Source organism: Python bivittatus, unplaced genomic scaffold (genome assembly GCF_059951505.1).
Source record: "Python bivittatus isolate LINGU-HERP-01145 unplaced genomic scaffold, Pbiv_v1 ctg000480_np1212, whole genome shotgun sequence".
NCBI classification, from domain to species: Eukaryota; Metazoa; Chordata; class Lepidosauria; order Squamata; family Pythonidae; genus Python; species Python bivittatus.
Window position 1 is genome coordinate 41793866 of NW_028277075.1, and position 20857 is coordinate 41814722.

Below are 20857 nucleotides of genomic sequence, written 5' to 3' on the forward strand. Positions count from 1 at the left end.
TGAGATGCAAAGGTTGCTCTCATCAGAAAAGAGGACTTTGGACCACTGGGCAACAGACCAGTTCTTTTTTTCTGTAGCCCAGGTAAGACGCTTCTGACATTGTTTGTTGTTCAGGAGCGTCTTGACAAGAGGAATACGACATTTGAAGCCCATGTCCAGGATACGTCTGTGTGTGGTGGCTCTTGATGCACTAACTCCAGCCTTAGTCCACTCCTTGTGAAAGTCCCCAACACTTTTGAATTGCCTTTTCCTGACAATCCTCTCCAGGCTGCGGTCATCCCTGCTGCTTGTGCACCTTTTTCTACCACACTTTTCCCTTCCACATAACCTTCTATTGATGTACTTTGATACAGCACTTTGGGAACATCCAACTTCTTTTGCAATTACCTTTTGGGGCTTTCTCTCCTTATGGAGGGGGTCAATGATGGTTTTCTGCACAACTGTCAGGTCAGCAGTCTTTCCCATGCTTGTGATTCCTACTGAACCAGCCTGAGAGACTATTTAAAGGCTCAGGAACCCTTTGCAGGTGTTATGGATTCATTAGCTGATTAGAGTGGGACACTTTGAGCCTAGAATATTGAACCTTTTCACACTATTCTAATTTTCTGAGATTGTGAATTTGGGATTTTCATAAGCTGTACGTCATAATCATCACAATTATACCAAAGTAAGGCTTGACATATCTCGCTTTGCATGTAATACGTCTATCTCATATATTGGTTTCACCTTTTGAGTTGCCTTACTGACATAAATGAACATTTGCACGATATTCTAATTTTTCGAGTTTCACCTGTACTGTAAAACCTTGATTTCACTGCCATTTTGCAGGTTTTGGATACAGCAGACAACATTTCCATCTGATTGTTTCCTGAAATAATGGACAAGTCTATTACATTCAAAGCAATCCATACAAGGCAGTTAAATTTATCTTAGTTTTAGGACATCCACAGCAATTTGTGTCATTTGCATAATGTCATTACCCATATGATGCAAATTATGCCATTTGTATCAATTTACATCATTTGCATAATTGATAGAAATGACATGCTAATATAACAAACATTCAAGAATAACAGATACACTCTTCCAGGGATTAATATTGAAAATGAAGTACAGGTAGTCCTTGTTTAATGACCACAATTGGGACTAGCAACTCTTTCATTAAGTGAAGCAGTTGCTAAGTGGGAAATCATGTGACTGCATCTGTGCTTTCCTTTTCCCCACTCCCTCACCCTTTGAAATGCTCACCCTGGCACTGGGGTAGTTAACAAAAAGGGAATTAATGTTTGTATTTACATTCATTGGAGAGGAAGGGATTACAAGAGAGTAAGCAGGCACACAATGGGGAATACACATCAAAAGGAACATGGTGGTGCTGGCAGCCTGAGTGTGCTCGGGGCTGGAGCTGCAAACACATTACACGAATAGCCCGGAGTGCTCCCCATTGTGTGCCTGCTTATTGTCTTGGAATCCCTTCCTCTCCAATCTCTCCACTTTGTGGAGGGGGGGAGAAAAAAAGCGGGTCAGGCACAGGAGTGATTGCTTACAGAGACTGCTTGTTTTTTTTCTTTTTTCTCCCCCCCCCCACTTGTTTAAGTAATCTCTCTGCTCTGCAAGGAGGGGTGATTGAAGCTGCCAGCACGACTACGTTCCTTTCTGTGTGTGTTCCCTATTGTCTGCCTGCTTATTCTTTTATAATCCCTTCCCCTCCAATATCTCTGCTCTGCAAGGGAGGGGGGAGAAAAGCAACAGGCCAGGCACAGGAAAATGCCTACTGACTGTAATGGTGATCATGTGACTGAGGGATCCTGTGAAGGTCATAAATGTGGGCATTGCTTATAAAGTTTTTTTGGTGCTGTCGTAACTTTGAACGGTCGCTGAATGAAGCAGTCGGTAAGCAAAGTCTACCTGTAATACAAATGAATGATTTTTTGTTAGTAAAATTCAGATACCTTATAGAAATGGCAATTTTTGTGTATACCCATCTTGGTCAACCCAGTTTTTGGGTGAAAAGAAATCTGTCATTTTAGCTTACTGGAGGTTAAAACAAATGGTTTGGAGACAGAAAATAATAGTAAGAATGTAATTTTAGTATGATAGATATCTAATTAATTAAATATCCTAGACCATGTTTTTAGGGCAAAACAAAATCTCCCAGGATGGTTTACAGTAATCATATCATTACACCAGAATATAATAATGAACATGAATAAAACCCTCAAATATGTATAGTTGAATAATAATAATAATAATAATAATAATAATAATAATAATAATAATTTGAATAATAGCAAAATTTTGAAACACCAGCAGTTAAAACATCTTGCATTAGTGTAAAAACCAGGCATAGGTAGAGCTGAAAACCAGGGCACACTTACAGGAATAAGTAGATCTGTTGGACGTTCTTAAAAGATAGCAGATCTGGAGGCTGTTGGATCCCAGGTTGCCGGTCCCTTTCATATGTGTGGATTACTATGGAAAAGGCTTGTTTTTTAATAACGGAACAACACAAAAAGTGGTTGTCAATGCTAATAAAAAAGTTCTGATGGAATAATGGCTTTGCCTTCCAGATTGCTGAATTGGATGCTGCACACCAACGGGGTGCCGAACTAGATGCCATGCTTGCCGAGAAGCAAAAAAAACTAACTGAAAAAGAAGCCTACATAATTGATTTGCAGCTAGCCTGTGGGCCAACTAGTGATGCCAAAGAAATGCTAATACATAACAGTGAATTAAAGGTATAACTAAGCTGGGAACTTATATGTGCTGTTTTATCTCTCATCAAGTTTGACAATTTCATTAACATTCTGAATTCATTGTGTTGTTGCTTTCCCAATAAACCTGAGAAATAGATGAGCATGCCAATCTCATGCTTGTTTTCTAATTATCTTTTTCATGAACTTCAAAGAATCAGATTTCCACAAAGGAGGCTTCATTGCAGAGTATGCAAATTCTAGTTCAGAACCTTACCAGGAAAGTTGGGGACAGTGAAGAAAGATGTAGCCTCCTCCAAGAACAAATTGGAAGTCTTAAAAGCCTTCAAAATAAGGAGAAAGAGCATTTTCAGGAAAGAGAAGCCATGTATACCCAAAATGTAAGTAGGTCTTCAGTAAAAAATAATTACTAGTACAGTATTTGGATTTGGCTGCCAGTGGGGACAGGAATATGATGAATTTATCCCTTTTTCTTAGCTTTTCTTAGAGGTTATCAGGTGTGAGGTGGATGTTGTTATTAAATTAGATGGGTGTTATTCAAGAATTATTAAACTCTCTTTTCATCCATACTTAATTTCCACTGGAGTTTTATGAATCAGTAAGAACTGAATGAAAATTATATGATTCTGTGCGAATCAGCTTTATAAAATATTTCGTGTGGTTGTTTTTTAGATCCGTATGTTTCAAAATATTATCCAGGAAAAGGAAAAAGAGTTGATGAGATTGGCCCAGAAACATGAACAAGAACTCTTTAAAGTGGCTGCCAAATCTGATGCTAGTGCTGATCTAGAACAGGTAGAGAAAAATTGTTTTATTTAGTAGTATTGTGGTTGGAATCCCAAGTTGATTGCTGGCATCCCTAATTAGAACTCTTTGTTTGTTTTTTGTGGTCATGTTGCTGCTTTAATTTTACAGATGTTTTTTTATATCTAAAAAAAACAACATTTGTTTAAAGGTAAAAATGTCCTTAAATTGAGCTCACCTTGTGACTATATCCATGAAGGTTTTTTTCAGTGTTGAAAAGTGGTTTGCTTGTACTTTCTTCTGAGATGTTTTTTCAGTTTTCCAGTCTAGGCTGTAGCTTTGGAATTCCTATGTAGTTCCTCATTCAAATATTAGCCAGGGCCAATCCTACTTAAATTCCAACATAAGCGAAGGTGAACTAGATGGTACAACTGCTAACACTAAAGTACCAAAATTGCAACCTTTCTAGTTTGTGTTGACTTAAATGTAAATAAATAGCATATATTCTCAGTTTTATGGGGGTTTTCTGTTATATGAGGAAACCTAACGTATTAATAACATTGAATACCGAGTTGAAGGGAAACTGAATAATGTTTGGATTGATCAACCAAATAACGGACATTATTGCCTGAGATTTGGGAAACCTTGGATCCATTGGATTTATTTGTTAAATGTGAAGTCCTCTAAACCAAGGTCCATTAAATCAAAGGTTTACTTATCATTTTTTGTTGCAGTGCCCAGTTAGCCAGAGCTTTTAGTCAAAAGTTTTTTTTTAAATGAACTTTGTAAAATTTCAGCAAAGAATAAACTATAGAAAAATAGAAAAGAGAAGAAAATAGAAATTTTATATTTATGCTTGTACGAAAGAAAGTCGGAAGTTACTTTTTCTTTTTTTCTTTTTCTTTTGTATTCTTTTTCTGCTCTTAGTCAAAAGTTTTTAAAGAATTGGGAAAATCTGCAGTTGAGTTACTCTTTTTATTTCTTAATGCAAGTAAGTTAATGCAAGATATGAAACTTATCTTATTATTAGTTGCTAGGTTTGTTAATGGAAAGCACTGGAAAACTAAAGTGCATCTTTTATTAGATCAGTATTTAAAAGACAGCTTAATGGAAATAAGTAATTATATTTTATGATTTCTGCCTCCTTTTATAGTTAATCGTTCTAGATTAGATTAAGTAGATATTGAGTAGATATCTGATTGCTCTGATGTCCCTTAAATATTAAATTTTCTTCCTATACAATAGGTGGCAATACAAGAAGACATTACAGGATGTTGAGTATTTTCATTCCAGAGTGAAGTGGCTATTCTTCCATTACTTACAATGAACGTATTTTTTTCTGTAACAGTTACTGAAAGCCTTAAAGCAGAAACTACATGAAAAGGAGGAAGTCTTGCTTGGAAGGACACAAGTGATAGTCATGTTGCAGCAAGAATTGGATTGCAAGGACCAACAGCTGAAAGTAAGAACCAGAGTGCACTGACAAACAGTTGTTGCTCTTGAATAAATTGTTATAAAATATGGCAGCTCTAAATTAGATTGGGGGCATGTGATATTGACACTTTAACACTACAGAAATTATCTCTTGCCATATACCAAGCTGCTTTTGAAAAAGCTTTCAGTTTCAATAATGTCATGGGGGTTACTTTGGTGAGGAGGGAATCTGACCATAATATATTTATTTATTGTTAAACTATCTGACATGCCCTTCATCCTGATAATTCTTCATTTTGTACAATAAGAAGCAGTAAGACTATAAAAGATATGAAGCAGAATTACTAAAAGCAATTTAAAATGCCTGGACATATAGAGATTGTATACTTGGTATTTTTTTTCCTTTTAATGTTTGCTTAAAAATTAATTTTTGCCTCCCCATGCAGATAATTACAGCAAATATGTAGTTCTTAGTTATTGCCACGTTCTAAACATTCTTCCCCCAAATAATGTAATATATTTCACCCAGTGCAGAACGACATTTTGCTGCTTGAAAATCGTTTTTCTCCCAGTTATAATTTTGAGTATCTTATATGCTGTTTTGCAAATCTGTTGATTGTCTTTCACCTTCCCCAGGCATATTGTAGAAAAGTATTTTATTTTTATTTATTCAGATTTGTGATAGCCACTTATCTTTCAAGGTTAAATGAGCTCTGTGCTGTACGACTTTTTAAAATACAAATGAAAAATATGTGTCTTTCTTAGCAGCTCAGCTAGCTTGATTCTTGATGGGGATGCTGCAAACTGTAGCTTAGCTTATGACTTTGAGCCATTCATTTTCCTTCAGCCAGCCTACATCATGGGATTCTTGTTGGCGTGGGTATTGGCAGCAAATGAGGTTATGTCAAAATAATAATAAACATGTGCAGTGATGTAGAAATTCTGTCCTTTTATACTTGCATATATAAGTAATAGTATTTGCATCACAATGGCATGATGCACATTCATTACTTGCTGCCCTCTGTGGACATCTGTAACTATTATGGAAGGAAATTGGAAGAGAAAGTCCTAGTATGCTTCCTTATGGTGCCGGGCAGTAGGATACCAGTCTAATTATAGATATTTGCCTTCTGCTATTTCTTTAATCCCTTCCTTAGACTGTCAGTGCCCCATCCTTTATTTATGAAAATTAAATTGGGTACAGTAGGATACTTCACTCACAAGCAAAGGGTTTTTCTGGATCTGTGGTGTAAAGGTAAAAAACTTATCTATCTCACAGAGATATTTTCTGTGCATGCACATGCCTGCAGAGAAGTCTTCAGGATGCCCTAAAAGAAGTCATGTCAAGTCTTCAAGCAAGTTCTTCATGCCACAGATGAATTCTTTGCTCAACTTATTGAAGGATCTGCATAACTCTATTTACAAAGAGCCAGGGATTCTGGAACATATTTTCAGATGTGTGATACAACAATGGTTGTTTGGTGTCTCCTTTCCATATTAGAAAGACTAAAGATTTTCTCAGGCCTTGAGACATCATATTATCTGAATGGGGGTATGTGGTGGGGAAAAAGTGAATTTATCATGGGGCCTACTGCAGCAGGACCAAGACCTTCAAAATTATTGCATATTATGCTACGCTTAAGGTTTTGTCCTGAATGCTTGCGGGGATGGAATCAGGAACATAGAATCAGGTTGTATCTCTAGATGCAACCTCTGTCAGAGAAATAGAGGTCTCAGATACTTTCATAGGACAACAGTTTGATACTAGTGAAATTTGAAAGTTAAGTAAGATTACCTTTGCCTTGATGCCACAATATCCCTATTAATAGAGGAATTTTTGTAGATATCTCCCTGCAGCTCCTTGCTCCTTCTAAAAATTTGTTGTAGATTATTGGGAACCTCTCCAAAATAATATGGGAAGTATTGCCTAGGGGTAGGGCTTCACAAGAAAGTAATAAAAAAAATCATTTCTCACCTTCTACCAGTGGGAACCCTCAACTGAATGAAGGATCTTCTATGGGTTTGGGGGACTCTTTTTTTCACAGAGGGTGAGGCAGGATACATCTCTCTGTGTGTGCTTGCCCATGGTAAGGGAACCATTTTGCATATAATTAAAAAAGCTTGCGATTTTGTTGTTTAATTTTTTTGTAATCCAGGAAATGAATGAACAACTGAACCGCCTTGAGTCAGAGAAAGATAATCTCCAGTCCAAACTGGAAGCAGAAAAGCACGTAATGCGAGCCCAGCTGAGAGACATGATGGAGAAACATGAGAATGAAATGAGGAAAGCCAGAGAGAAGTATAATGCTGACCTTCAGGAGATACAAGAAACACATGAAACAGAGCTTCAGGAAAAAGATCAAACACTGCTTCAGCTACAGAAAGAATTTGGTGAATTAATTTCCAGACCTGAAAGTAATTTGGAGCAAGCTGTTGATATGGATGCCATTATTAAACAAAAGTTGGAACATTTAGAAGGTAACATCATAACATAAAACAACCCTTAAAACTGCTTGCTTACTACATTGAATTGTTGATTCAGTGTTTATTAGCATTACAGTTACCTTTTAATAAAGAGAAACTGTGCTGAGAGCCACCTTTGTGGACAGTTTTTACACAGGTTATCAATGCAGTAGCACCAAGGATAAAGTGTTATTTCCTCTCCAGCCCTGTAGATCTAGGCATCAGAGCAGATGGTTGTATTTATCTCCTCTCCAGCCTATGTATCAGGGTAGTTATACCTTTTTAAACAATCTTTTAATTTCATGGAGAGCATGATGGTGGAGCAATGATGTTGTCAGAAGGTGACATCACTATTACATTTGGGGGAAGCTGGGATTCCTTTAATGATTAATAGTTGTGTTAAATCTAATAGAGAATTAATATTTTACTGTTTGTTTATTTTATAAAGCAAACATTATTTTGCCATAATTCAACAGTTTACTGCCAAATTTAATAGTTTGATCTTGGGAGAGACCTCTTGGGGCCACCAAAGAGGAATTGTGGCAGTGCATGTAGCCTATGGTTGCATGTTGAGTGTCTGAATATATTCAGTATGAGAAATATGGCCTTCTATATAATTCCATATAATATAGTAGGATAAAGCATCAAACAGCCCTTAATAATTGTAATATGTCACATTGGGCAAGTCTTAGAAAATTCTCTACTAAGTGTGTGTTACTGATATGAAAACAGTCCAAACAGTATATGTTATGTTAATAGTTTGCTGTAATTCAGAATAATGATTGAGTTGCCTGTTTGTTTAAGTGCAAGTAAAACTGAAAACAGAAGAGGCCAGCAAATCAGAAGCTAAATTCCTTAAGATGAAAGCATGGTCCAAATCCAGAATCAGACAACTTGAAGATGAGCTTAAAACTGTATGTTAAATTTTTCTGTAATTTAATGTTATGTGCCCAGTTTAATGATGTAGTTGCCAATGGCTTGTTTAAAATGGTAAGGTACAAAGTAGTGTATTTCTTAGTTAAAAGTTTCTTCTTCAGAAAATATTACAGTTGAAAAGTTGATTATAGTGTAGTAGAATTAATAATTTAACTATAGAACTGATATAATTCTGCTGCAACTTAAGGGAACTAATATGGGATTTCCAGAATTACATAAATGTGTCAGAGATGTTACCAGATTTGGCTTCAGTTTGTTTTTTGATGTCTTTATTGGTAAAAGTTGACATTTTTTTCCAGGTTACACCAGTGAATAGCTGTATAGCTACCTTACAAGACCAGGTTTCTGAATTAAAGAAGGAAAAAGAAGATCTACAGTCAACACTGCAAACATATTTGGAACTTAAAACTCAAAATGGTAAATAATGATAAACTTTTACTATCATTTTGAAAGATGTCTATCTTAAAATGATGTAAGATAAGAATGTTTACAGTCTCAGTTTAATTGCTCATTTTGCCATTTGATAAATTACAAAATATAATAAGTTGTGCCTATAAACAAAATATACACAGAACTGAGTTCAATAACTGAACAACAGGGATAGATTCATTTCAACAACAGCCCATGAACAATATAGCAACAGCAAAAATAGCCTTTTTCTCAGTCCTACATTTCTACATTTGGCCCTGCCTAGAAGCTCAACAAAGCATTTGAGTTTTTGCATGCTATTTGCTTTAGTGAGTGGCTTGACTGGGATGCAAAATTAATAAATAACATGGACATATACAGTTCACACTAGGCATCTGGCAAACCTACCTGAGGCAGAACAACGTTGTATTACAAACTCTAACTTTCCCATTAGCAAATAATTTAAAAACAGTAGTAAACTTAATTAAAAAGAAGGCAGCAGACTTTTTTTTAAATATCCAGGGCAGTTAACCACCAATTGTATGCTTAACTGATTCTTTCTCATTCTTGCATTAGCTTTAGCAGCTATCCTGGTCCCGGTGCTCAGTAGTTGCAGGAAGGGATATATAGAATCTATAAAAATGGTATATACTGTCCACCTTCCTCGGAGCTCTCAGAGCAGAGAGATATGGATGGTACATTATGTCATGCTTCATGTACATTTCTATACTTAACATTTGAGCTAAGAGCTGTGCAAAATGTCTCAGATTTGAAAAGGATTGAGCTTGAATACAGCTAGTTCAATTTCAGCTACTTCAAGTTGTACTGTCCTTACTGGTAGTGTTCTGAAGCTGTACCAATCATTCTGGAAATGATATGAGCGTGAAATGGGGCTGCTTTGATTTCATAACACTTCCAGAATGGTTGGAACAGCATCAAGCATTCCCAATGATATTGGAATAGTAGTTTTTGACTCAAAAGGAGACATTTTAAGCTCAAGTTTTGAATGTAAATGTTTTGTACACCAATAATTTGAACTTACATTTTCTTGCCTAAGTGTATTACAATAATCTGTGGATGATACCTAATAATGGAGACAATTTCCATTACAGAAGAACTGCTGGCTAAGCTGGAAGTTTACGAAGAACAGCAGCGAAAACTTCAGGCAGATCTTGAACAAGTTACAAAGAGGGCAGCTTCACAGGTCTGCTCTGTTGGGATTAATTGAATTTGTTTGACTTCTCATTAAGTAGTTCAATAACAACAAATAAACCGAAAGCGTTTTAAACTTCCCATAATGAAAATCTTGTGAATTGTGAATCACTATGCTGCCTGTAGACATAACATTCTAATTTATACCATTCTGCAAATATTTGAAGCATTGTTCTCAAAAAGGGTGCTACAGTGGTCATGTGACACTTCTTTTCAAAAACCTTTTTTAAAGAAAAAAATCTTTCTTGAATTTTTATCTGCTTTTCTTTTGGTTTTTCCTCTGTGCTGAACAGGCTTGTTTCTAGGATCCGCCAGTTGCCTAAAAGAAGATATTTTGTAATGAAACAGCAAAGCTTGAGCAACAGGGAACCAAACGTTTAAAGATGCATTACTGGCACTCTTTTGTGTTCCTGCTCCTAATCATGCTGAATGCAAAAAGGCCCTCCTTATCCAAGGATGGGGAAGACAAATTCATGATATAATGTTTCAGGATCAAATGTTCTCTTCTTTCTAAATTGGATACGCTTTTCTTTTGCTGGTACTCTGAATATAAGCAAGACATGTATTATGTTATTGTATGTGGAATATTTTGCAACTTCCTACGGATTTTATAGAACTGCAAAAAAATATATCCATAGGGATCAAGGGGCAGGATCAGCTCCCCTATAAGGAAAGCTTACATTTTGGGGATTTTATAATTTAGAGAAAATAGATGAAACAAGAAAGCATTATAAAGCTGTATACAATTATGCATGGTATGGAGAAAGTGGATTGGTAGTAAAAAATTTCCTGTGTCACAAACTAGAACTCAGAGGTATTGAATGAAACTGAACAATAGGAGATTCAGAGTAGTTTAAAAAGAACTGAGCTCCATATTTGTTCAATAAAATCATCTACCATGACATTATCTTTAAAAAGACAGTAGATAAATTTATATAGGATATGGATAATAATGGCTACTGATTAGTTCAACTGTATATTATTCTGATGTCTGAGGCAGTATGTTTCTCAGTGCCACTTACTTGGGAACAAAGCTGGGAAGGTACTTGCTGCACTTAGATTCTGCCTGTATACTTTCCATTGGCTTCTAATTGGTCAGTGTAAGAACAAAATACTTTTGAGTTTTGATCTGATCCAGTGCAATGCTTCCTAGAAGTTACTGTTTGCTAGGTTATTCAGCTTATCAATTTTATTGAACTGATTAATTACTCTCATGTCCTAACTTAACTTGATTCAGGCTAGTGAATCGGGCAGTGTGGATGAATTACAGAGTCCACTTTTGGAATGGCAAGAAGCTGTATCTGAATCTGAGGATATGCACAGTGAAATCAGAGAGGAAAAATCTGTTATGGCTCTAAGAATGGCACAGATTGAGGAGGAAAGAGAAGGTGAGTTATTTTGTTTGAGATGTCATTACATCACTTGGCTGGATCGGCAAATACTGAAAGCTAATTGTCAGCTTTATTCAATGTACTGTATATGTATATTTATGCATATCTTTGATTTACTGTCACAGTCTAGTGAAAATCATTCAGCCAGACATTTTAGCACCATCTGTCTGCTTTTGCTGGTTTACTGTGCAGTCTGATTTAAAAAGTTAGAATTGCCTGCAATTACTGCATATATTGTAGCTAAAATAATAAGTGAGTACATGAAACAATACTATTTGGTCTATCAGGACTAACATAAAAAAAATCCTAAAAGTTATGCAAATTGAAAAGATTCAAGTGCAAAGAATTTTTGTAGGGTCTTTTTGGGGCAGCTGAGCTCGTAAGAGGTCCTTTGCATCTCACTGTTGTGTTATGCAGATAAAGGATAATAAACACTAAAATGAGTATATTTTTATTCTAACACCTTGTTTGATTTGCTCTTGTGGTGCTAGGAACACAGAGAGGAATTTTCTTTGAATTTCCTTTTTTTTATGTGATTTCTAATTGTTGCATACATTGATTAAGTATTAGGAAAATTATTTAAGATATTATTGAAGGTTTTATGTAGGCAGCTGATTTATCAATGATGCAGGTGCTCAGAATTTAAATATGTTGGAGTATTGCTTTGTTTGCATATATTTATTAAAATTATTTTGAAGGGAGACTGTACTGAACAAACATTGGTATTGTAATAGAGATGTCCAACATTTGTATTTTTTTCTAAAATCTCTCATTAAATGCATATGTTAACAAATTAACTCATAAGAGTTTTATATGATTTGATCAATATGGCATGTTGCTTTGATCTAGATTAGTTTTTAAAATGTTAATTAATATTTAAAGTGACTCCACAAGACTAACATAAACAAAAACAGTTATCCACATGTCTGAACACCTTTTCTTACCATTAACTAACAGAGCTGTGCAATACTTCAGTTTCAATTCCAAAAAGGTGCTTCAGGTTGCATGAAGGTGCAAATATAGCACTTGTCTGCATCTCTTTGAAGTCTGTGAACGGCAACCATGCAAAACCAGGTAAAGACACAGCTACTATAAAGAGTAACAGACAAGTACTATGTTTGCATGACTGCCTGCTGCAAAAATCTCTTTAGAATCAAATCTGAAGTGTTGCATAGCCTAAATCCCATTAGTTGGGTATTTGCTTTCTTTCCCACTAAATAGAAGTGAAGTCTTTGCATTCTGCCAGTTGGACAAGGAAATAGATAAAAATAAATCCCCAAATGTATACCATATTTTATAGGGTGGCAAATTACATGCCATATATTCAATGTGCTAGACTTCACCAGTGTGCTGTGTATATTGGATCTTTGGCCATAACAGTTTAAAGGGAGATGAAAAACAACATTTTAATGTTGTATTTATATTGGTATGCATTAATGTGATCAATTATTTATCTTCTTATATGTTTGGCTTGTAGTTAATTTTGCATTTTCTATTGGGTTAAGCATGACTTTTCTGTTTTGTTCCCCACCCTCATCCCAATGTGGTTAAACCTGATGAGCGCTTGGTGTCCCTTCCCCCTCCACTCCTAACCTACACTGCGATTTGGTCAGCCACTGAGAACATAGTTTCCCATCAGTTTTGTGCATGCAGGATTCTGCAGCCACAACAGCCTATGACATACTGTTGAGAGTTTTCCTCTGTAGTGTATTTTGCGGAAAATTGTCAGTAGTGTGCTATACCAGCTGTTTGTGGTGCTATTTAAAAAAAAAAATTATTAGCATAAGTTACAAATGCTGGTTTTTTTAACATGCTTTCTTCCTCTTTGCAATACCTATGTCTCATTTATGTTAACAGAATCATCCTCATTTTTTGTACTAATAGCTGGCTCCATATTTATCTGAGAAACCACAATTTATAATAAATCACAGTTTAATATCAAAGAATGCCATCAAGCTTTCTTTACAGATTTTTTTTTTTACTTCAAAATGGGTTACTGAATCAATTGCCATTTTGAGAAGAAGGAACTGAAACTTCACTTAAACCACATTCCAGTTTTTAAACTATTTTGAATCTCCAGATTAATTTTGATTTTGTACTGTAGTGCTGTAGTGCTCAATTTTTATTGGATCATACCCAAAGTTTGTTACAGCATGGCACCATTAAATATAAATTATGATATTCAGCTTATCTATCACTCATATAGTTTTACCTGTATCTACCAATAACTTGTTCATGATATATCTTATGCTTGATGAGGCTCATTAACCTTTTATTAAATAAATACATTTTCCATCTGAAAATTTGGAAAATGAAGATATTCATAAATTGGGAACGCACATTGTTTCTGAGGTCTACAGTTTGGGTAATAATGCCAAATTAACTTAATTTTTCTGTAGTTTATGTGGTATTTGATTTACAGTTATGCTGAAACATCAATATTAGCAAATTATTCTAATTATCATATTAGATATGTCATGAGTGCCTAGGACAAGTGTTGGTGTGAAATTACCGAAGTAAACAAAATATTACATCATATTGTGTTGTTATAAGATTAGATCCAAAGTTGCATACAGTGAAAATATCTGTAAACTGGATGATTCTATAAACAGATGTAAGGTTATTTTAGCTAATTCTTCTTACCATCTATACTTCCAAAACTTTTCTTTGGATATGGGAAAACCTCCCAGAAGTGTCTGTGTAACTCAGTCCAGTCCACCAGTGGGGAGAGATAATAATACCACAGCATCCATTATTTGTTAGCTGTGGCTGCTTGTGGAAAGAACCTGCAGATGCAACCAGAGTAATACATATCAGTGGATGCAGTCATAACATGATGCACCAGCATGCTGTTGATTTGATCCTAATACATATTATAGTGACATATCAATGATCATAAGATTTCACTTACACTTGCAGAAGACAAAAAATACTTCCAGTTCTATGAAGTTGTATATGTTGTGCCTACTCCATATACTGCACCATTTCAGCTGGGGGAGGGTGTAAAAAAGAATCAAGATATTGGCCACAACCATGCACTTTGTTTTACATGCATTGTGATATGTAAAAAAGGGACAAAATTTCAATCAAATGGTTGTGCCCTGGGAGAGCAAGGGCTACAGTGAAAAGGAGGGAAGAGAAAATAGCACTATGTGAACTGAGTTATCTTTAAATTTCTGTGGATACAGAGCTTATTAAATATTAAATTCTAATAGATTTATTATTTGTTTTTGTTTTATGGTGTGCCTGATCTTATCATAGAATTATAGAATCATAGGGTTGGCAGGGACCTTAAAGGTCTTGGTCCAACGCCCTGCCCAGGGCAAGAATCTTTATACCATCCCAGAAAAATGGCTGTCCAATCTCCCTTGAAAACCTCCAGCAGTGGAACACCCACATTAAGGTGTTCTACTGCTTCACAGCGCTCGTGGTCAGGAAATTCCTCCTTATTTTGAGTTGGGATCTCCCTCTCTAAAACTACCACTCATTGATTCTTGTCCTACCTTCAGGCACTATTGAGAATAAATAAATCATCCTGTGACATCCCTTCAAATATTGGGGGACTGCTATCATATTTTTTGTCAGTCTTCTCTTCTTTGGGCTGACAAACCTAGTTCTCCTGTCCTCCTTTGAGTTTATTTGCCGATAGAAACATAGTGCAGAAGGGTATATACATTAGCAGAAAAAAGAGGAATCAAAGCATCCAGGATGAATTTTCATCTAGGCTCTGCTTGAAATCATCCAGTGAAATGGAGCCTACCACTTCTCTAGGTAATTGGTTTCACTGTCAACTAGCTCTTACTATTAGAAAATATTTCCTAACATTGAACCATAATGTTTCTTACAGCTTATGACATGTGTCCTACACTTCAGGACAATACAGAATAAGCTAGGCCTAATAATATTTCTATTAGAATTAGAAATATTGTAATTATATTTCCTAATAATATTCCTTCAGATTCCTTTACCATCTTTTTCAGGATTTTATTTATTTATTTGTGCCTTTGAGCTGAATCCTGGTGATTGCTTGCATAGGTCCCTGCAGTTTTCTTGGCAAGGTTTTCCCTTGCCTCCTCCTTCCTAGGGCTGAGAGAGTGACTGGCCCAAGGTCACCCAGCTGGCTTTGTGCCCAAGGCAGGACTAGAACTCACAAACTCCCAGTTTCTAGCCTGCTCCCGTAAGCACTACACCAAACCAACTCTCTTTTTTCAGAATACAATGTATCGAATTCCCTCAACTTCTCCTCTTAGTATTTAGTTTCCAGTTCTTTGATCATCTTCATCCTCATTGTCTTTGTTTGTTTGTGTGTTTGTTTTTGCAGCTGTTCTAGTTCGTCTGAATTCTTGTGAACCATGGTACCTGGAATTAGACTCAACATTATCCCCACCTCCTTAGATTATTGCCATGAGACAGCATGTTTAAACTTAGATATGGCTACAATTTATAACATGGAAAGACTAATAATCTGATCAGGTACTGTAGTAATTGGAGAACAGTCAATAATCAGTATATACTCTTGGCTTTAACGAAGATAAACTCAGCAGATAATACAGAAATGTGGAAATTGCCTCTCAGTTTTTCTATGTTTTTAACAGAAAGCATATTCATTTCTAATGAATTAAAATCCATTATAAATTTGCCATTTTAATTTATTAGAAATTGACCCTACATAAAGCCAGTAACTGGCTTCATTGTACTTTATGCACAACAGAAAGGAAGCCTGAGTTAATAAAGTTGGAATCCTCTCACTCTGGTGTGCATTGTTGTCAGGCACAGAAATTTGGGTGCAAGTGCATGCATTGGTCAGAAAGTTTTTTTTTTAACTACCATTTACTACTGTTTATTACTATCATATTTGCGAATGATTGCTTAATGAGGCAGTTGCTAAATGAGGACTACCTGTACTCCAGTCATATCAACAATGTCATATTTCTCCCTTCTGTACTAGGACTCTCCTTGTTTGTTCCCATTCTCTGCAAATTGGTTTTTAAGTATTTGAGCCCTTTAGCACTGTACTTCTTAGGTTTGCCTGCTGTGTGTCCTGTTGTATTCCTGAGCATCCCTTCCTTTTTACCTTCCTTGTTGTAAGGGTTACTGCCTTTAGGCTTATGGTTTGAGTTTGGTTGTGGATACTGGTCTCCCACCCCCTCCAGTTAAACTGAACTAAACATCGAACAGATGGCCTGAACTACACATATTCCAAACCTGTTCTTCCCTGTCTTTGTGTGGTGTAGCCCATTTTTTGCTACACATCCTTCTTGTAGGTAACATAGACCATGGCCCAGGAATCTAAGGCTTTCTCAATGGCACTTGAGCTGGTCGGTCATCTCTAAATTCCTTGTTCTGTTCTTGGGCCATGACCTTCAGTTGGCTGTATGGATGAAAACACCACCTGTTCTCTGAATTCTTTTGCCTTCCTCCCTAGTTTCTCATAGTCTCTCTATATTCTTTCCCATCTCTTTCTGTTAGTGTCTTTTGTTCCAACATGAAACAGCGGTCAGTAATTTCTATTAATTGAGTCAGCCTCTCCCTCATGTCCTGGATCTTGGCATATGGGAGACAACATACTTCCTTTGATATGTCTGGTCTGTTACACTATTTGTATCTATGTCATCTTGAATTTTGAAAATACAGTATATAAGCATCTTAAGTAAGTAAGTATGCATCATCAGTGATGGATGTAAATGATCAAAAGTGTATAGATGTTTCAGCAATTGTAAATTAAACATGATGGATGAAACTATTGATTCTTTTAGAAAATTATTCAAAAACAGATAACAAGGAATAGACTTGACTTTGCTGTTTAATTTAGTGGGCAGGTTGTGTGTATAGGCGAGCTCTTGTGTGCTCAGTTTGTAGAAATGGAAAATAACAGGTTCATTTCCATACCTTGGATTTTTTAGGAGTTCCTCCAGATTGGTACTTGGTGTTGCTTCTGTCAACAAAATAGAGAAAGTATAGTTTCCTTCCTTTCTTTCTTCCAGCCACCACTGCCCTTTTAAAATATTTTTTGAAGAACAAGAGATTTCTCTTCAGTAGATTAGGAAAGCCTTTGGAACTGCAGAGGTGAGGAGAGGATAAGAAAATGCTGCCATACATAAGACTTCCACTTTTGTAATCTTGGATTTTACCCAGAAAATAATCTGTGAAGAAATGCAAAATCTTTTGTTACATTATAGAAGATTCACTGGCTCTTCAGTTTCCAAGCTTCATGAACTTTATGAAGTCTAAACTTGTACACATTGAATTTTTACCTCTGTTACATGTTTTTATGGTTTAAAAATGACTGCAGTTGTTTATCTTTAGAAAAACTGAGTCAGTGCTTTAAAGAATGAGCAAAGTATGGAGCCAACTTTGTCTTAATTTCTTCTTGCTGACTTTTGTCTGCTTTATATTAAACTTCTTTCAAATGTACGTTCTTTGTTAATCACACAAAACAGATGGGAATGTGCTTAAAATAAAGAATTAATCTCTCACAAGGAATGCACTTGTTTAAGTTGCTGTATTTTGAAATTATTGTGTGTTATTGACAAATGAGTCTATTAACACCCAATGTTATGGCTTGATGCCAGTTTGCAGTGTGTGATTCAGGCTTGTGACTTCCTCATATTACCTGAAACAAGAGCTCTTTTTGGTAGTAAAAAACTAAGCAGAGCTTGTTTAATTTTATAAGACTATATGCACAAATGAATAATCTGTGGTTATGCATTTGTCACACACATAATGTGTATGGCAGACTGAATTTAAACTTAACTTGATTATGAAAGTGGCTGCCCTTTTTGTCAGTATTCATATACAATTTTTTAAAATCTAAAAATGATGCCTACGAGATCAGCACCCTCTGTGGCTTCTTTGGAAATAATGAAAAGCTGATTATTTCTTGTGTTCTGTAGTGGCGGAAATCACAAGGAAAATGATGTTCTAGAGTGCATCTATACCTTCATAAACTTCTCTCTGTGTCGCTGATTCCTTTTGAATGTATACAATTTTTTTGTCTGATATGTGATTGCTTTCCTGTGGCACAAAACTGATTGAGGATGACTGGTTCTTTCCTGGCTGCTCTGATCCAGCCATAGTCTCAGGGCAGCAGGAGCTGGAGGAGGAATTGGCCACAGGCCAGGGGATTGGCAGGATGCCCTTGGAGAGAAAGAAGACTGCTCAGTCCAGCAGAAAGCACCAGGTAAGTTGACAATATATTGGTATCTTAATGGGTACTAGATTTTTCCTGCTGCATTCTGGGGGATATGGGTTGCCTTAATGTGTGAAGTGAGACGCTGAAGATAAATATAGTTAATTTGGTTTCAGTGCTTTTGAAATACAGTGTTGTCTATTAATTTAGGGAAAGTTTCAGTGGAAGTGGATATTATACAATAAGATCTGGGGTTTTATGGATGTTAATTTTAATTTTTTTTCCTCTTGCACTTAGGAAGATTATAGCTATGATGGAAAACAGTGCTATGAAGAGTTGAACATCACTTTGGATAGCACTGATTCAGCTGAAGGAGAGAACATGGGAGGTTGGTGGCCAGAGTACACTTCTCCTAGTACAGGTGTGGCAAACACTAGGCAGTTTATTAAAGCATGCACAGTGTCTGTCTGTCTTATTTTTCTTTTTCAAATTCAACCAGCAAACCATATTATGTTGTGTTTTTATCTATGTTGAATTTTCTTTTGGTTTGCCTTTTTGTTTCATTTTGAAGCATGTGCGTGCTGGATGAACTGTCTAGTTTTGGTTCAGAACTAGAATTCAGTTGTGGTTCAAACATGGATGCCCCCTTGTGAGTAAAGATTATTGTCATTCATGGTAAGAAGGGTTTCTTTTAATTCTAGTTGTGTAGTGCCTTCACAGCCAGTTATTGTTTTCCAATTTGTTTTCAGTTCTGTTAAAATGGGATAGATGTCCCATTTTAGATAGAAAAGGCTGCAGTTGTATGCCAGAGACATTTATTTATTTTATAAATTGTGATTTAGGTTGAACTACAGAACTACAAATTCTGAAGATAGTGTAAGTGTTTTACTCTTCAACTAAACATCTGAAATACTTTTAAAATATTTTATGGTTTGATAGGCATAACAGTAAGCAAAGCTTAGAATAGTTTCTTTATTAGAAATATTTGTGTGAAATGTTGAACAATAAAACTGAAGGTTCAGCACTTCATCAGTTATATTAATTGACTGAAACTTTTCTAATTTATTAAGAAGGCTCCACAGGTTAATCATATAGTAGATCTTTAAAAATGATTTTAATACAAGTACTTACAAAAAGGCATTATTCTCCCATTCTATTACATTAAATATGCATGATACTTTTCTTGGATAGTTTGTTTATATGGGGTGACAACGCTAGTAAAAAAATATTGTTTGAATTATAAAGGTTTACGGACTGTGGTGGAAGAGTTAGAATTGGAAAGAAATCATTTGCAAGAACAGATTCTCTTTTTGGAGGAAAGATGTGGAGACTTGGAAGATAAGTTGCAGCTCCAAGGCAGAATGGAAGCTCTGCAGGTATGTGTTAGAACCCAGGTGCCCTGTTCCCATCATACTGTCACATTCTGTTTTTTAAGCAGTTTTGTCCTAGCCTGAATTCTGTGCTAAAAATGAAGTGGACTGAAAGTTGCTTACAGCAACACAATGCAAAAGTGTAAGATGGAAGCAGGATAATGATTTAATTCCCTTCCCTGCATGCTTCTTTTTAGGTAAGGAATACACGTCCTCGCCGCCATAAATTTGTATGTCAGGTAGAAGCAGATAAAATATTTGTGGCTGACCTTTGTTTTATAGGCCTTGTTCTGTTGAATTAAAAGCTTTCTCCATCCAAGTCATTCAGTTGTTTGATGTCACTTGTTCTCTACTTTAAAGCTAATTTCTTTAACAAGACAAATATATACAGTTATATTATGGAACATTACAATCTTTTCAAAGACTCTGAACAAAGGTTGTTTTAGGGACAGCTGCACAACATGGAAGCAATATTGTCTAACTTCGAAAAAAGTGTACAGGTAGCCCTCGGGTTACGACCACTTGTTCAGCGACCATTCAAAGTTACAACAGCACTGGACGAGGGGGACTTACAACTGGTCTGTGAAGTTGCGGCTGTTGCAGCATCCAGCAGTCACGTGATCACTATTCATGACTTCCCCCACCGGCTTCCCACAAGCAAAGTCAATGGGGAAGCTGTCAGGGCGTCAGAAGTCACTCCCACTCCTGCTTTTTTGCCTTCCCTCTCGTAGCACCCGCACACCCACCTGCGCACCATAGCGCCTGCCCACTCGCAGCACCTGCCCACTCGCGGCACCTGCACTCTGTAGCACCTGTCCGTGGTACTTGCCCGCTGGCCTACTTGCCTGAGACTCCTGCCTCTTCCCATATCACAGTCATATGAGCTCCACACTTAATGACTCACATGATCCTGGAGTTATGATGGCAAAGGGAGCTAAGCAATGTGGTCATGTGACATCACATTTTACAATTGCATCGCTTAGCAATGGAAATTCCAGTCCCAATTGCCATCATAGCCTGAGGACTACCTATAACCTAGACATGCATATCATTTAG

General features: G+C 36.3%; 1 protein-coding gene across 1 annotated transcript in view; it reads left to right on the forward strand.

Annotated features, from left to right (window-relative positions):
- Nucleotides 1–20857, forward strand: part of LOC103068168 (uncharacterized) — a 61105-nt gene that overhangs the window by 11803 nt on the left and 28445 nt on the right. The window contains exons 6-17 of the mRNA XM_025169840.2: nucleotides 2571–2738; nucleotides 2909–3094; nucleotides 3387–3509; nucleotides 4807–4920; nucleotides 7049–7370; nucleotides 8160–8269; nucleotides 8591–8708; nucleotides 9812–9903; nucleotides 11149–11299; nucleotides 18373–18482; nucleotides 18729–18819; nucleotides 19677–19807. Of these exons, the coding sequence (XP_025025608.2) occupies nucleotides 2571–2738; nucleotides 2909–3094; nucleotides 3387–3509; nucleotides 4807–4920; nucleotides 7049–7370; nucleotides 8160–8269; nucleotides 8591–8708; nucleotides 9812–9903; nucleotides 11149–11299; nucleotides 18373–18482; nucleotides 18729–18819; nucleotides 19677–19807 (1716 nt within the window). The remainder of the gene's footprint in view (nucleotides 1–2570; nucleotides 2739–2908; nucleotides 3095–3386; nucleotides 3510–4806; nucleotides 4921–7048; nucleotides 7371–8159; nucleotides 8270–8590; nucleotides 8709–9811; nucleotides 9904–11148; nucleotides 11300–18372; nucleotides 18483–18728; nucleotides 18820–19676; nucleotides 19808–20857) is intronic.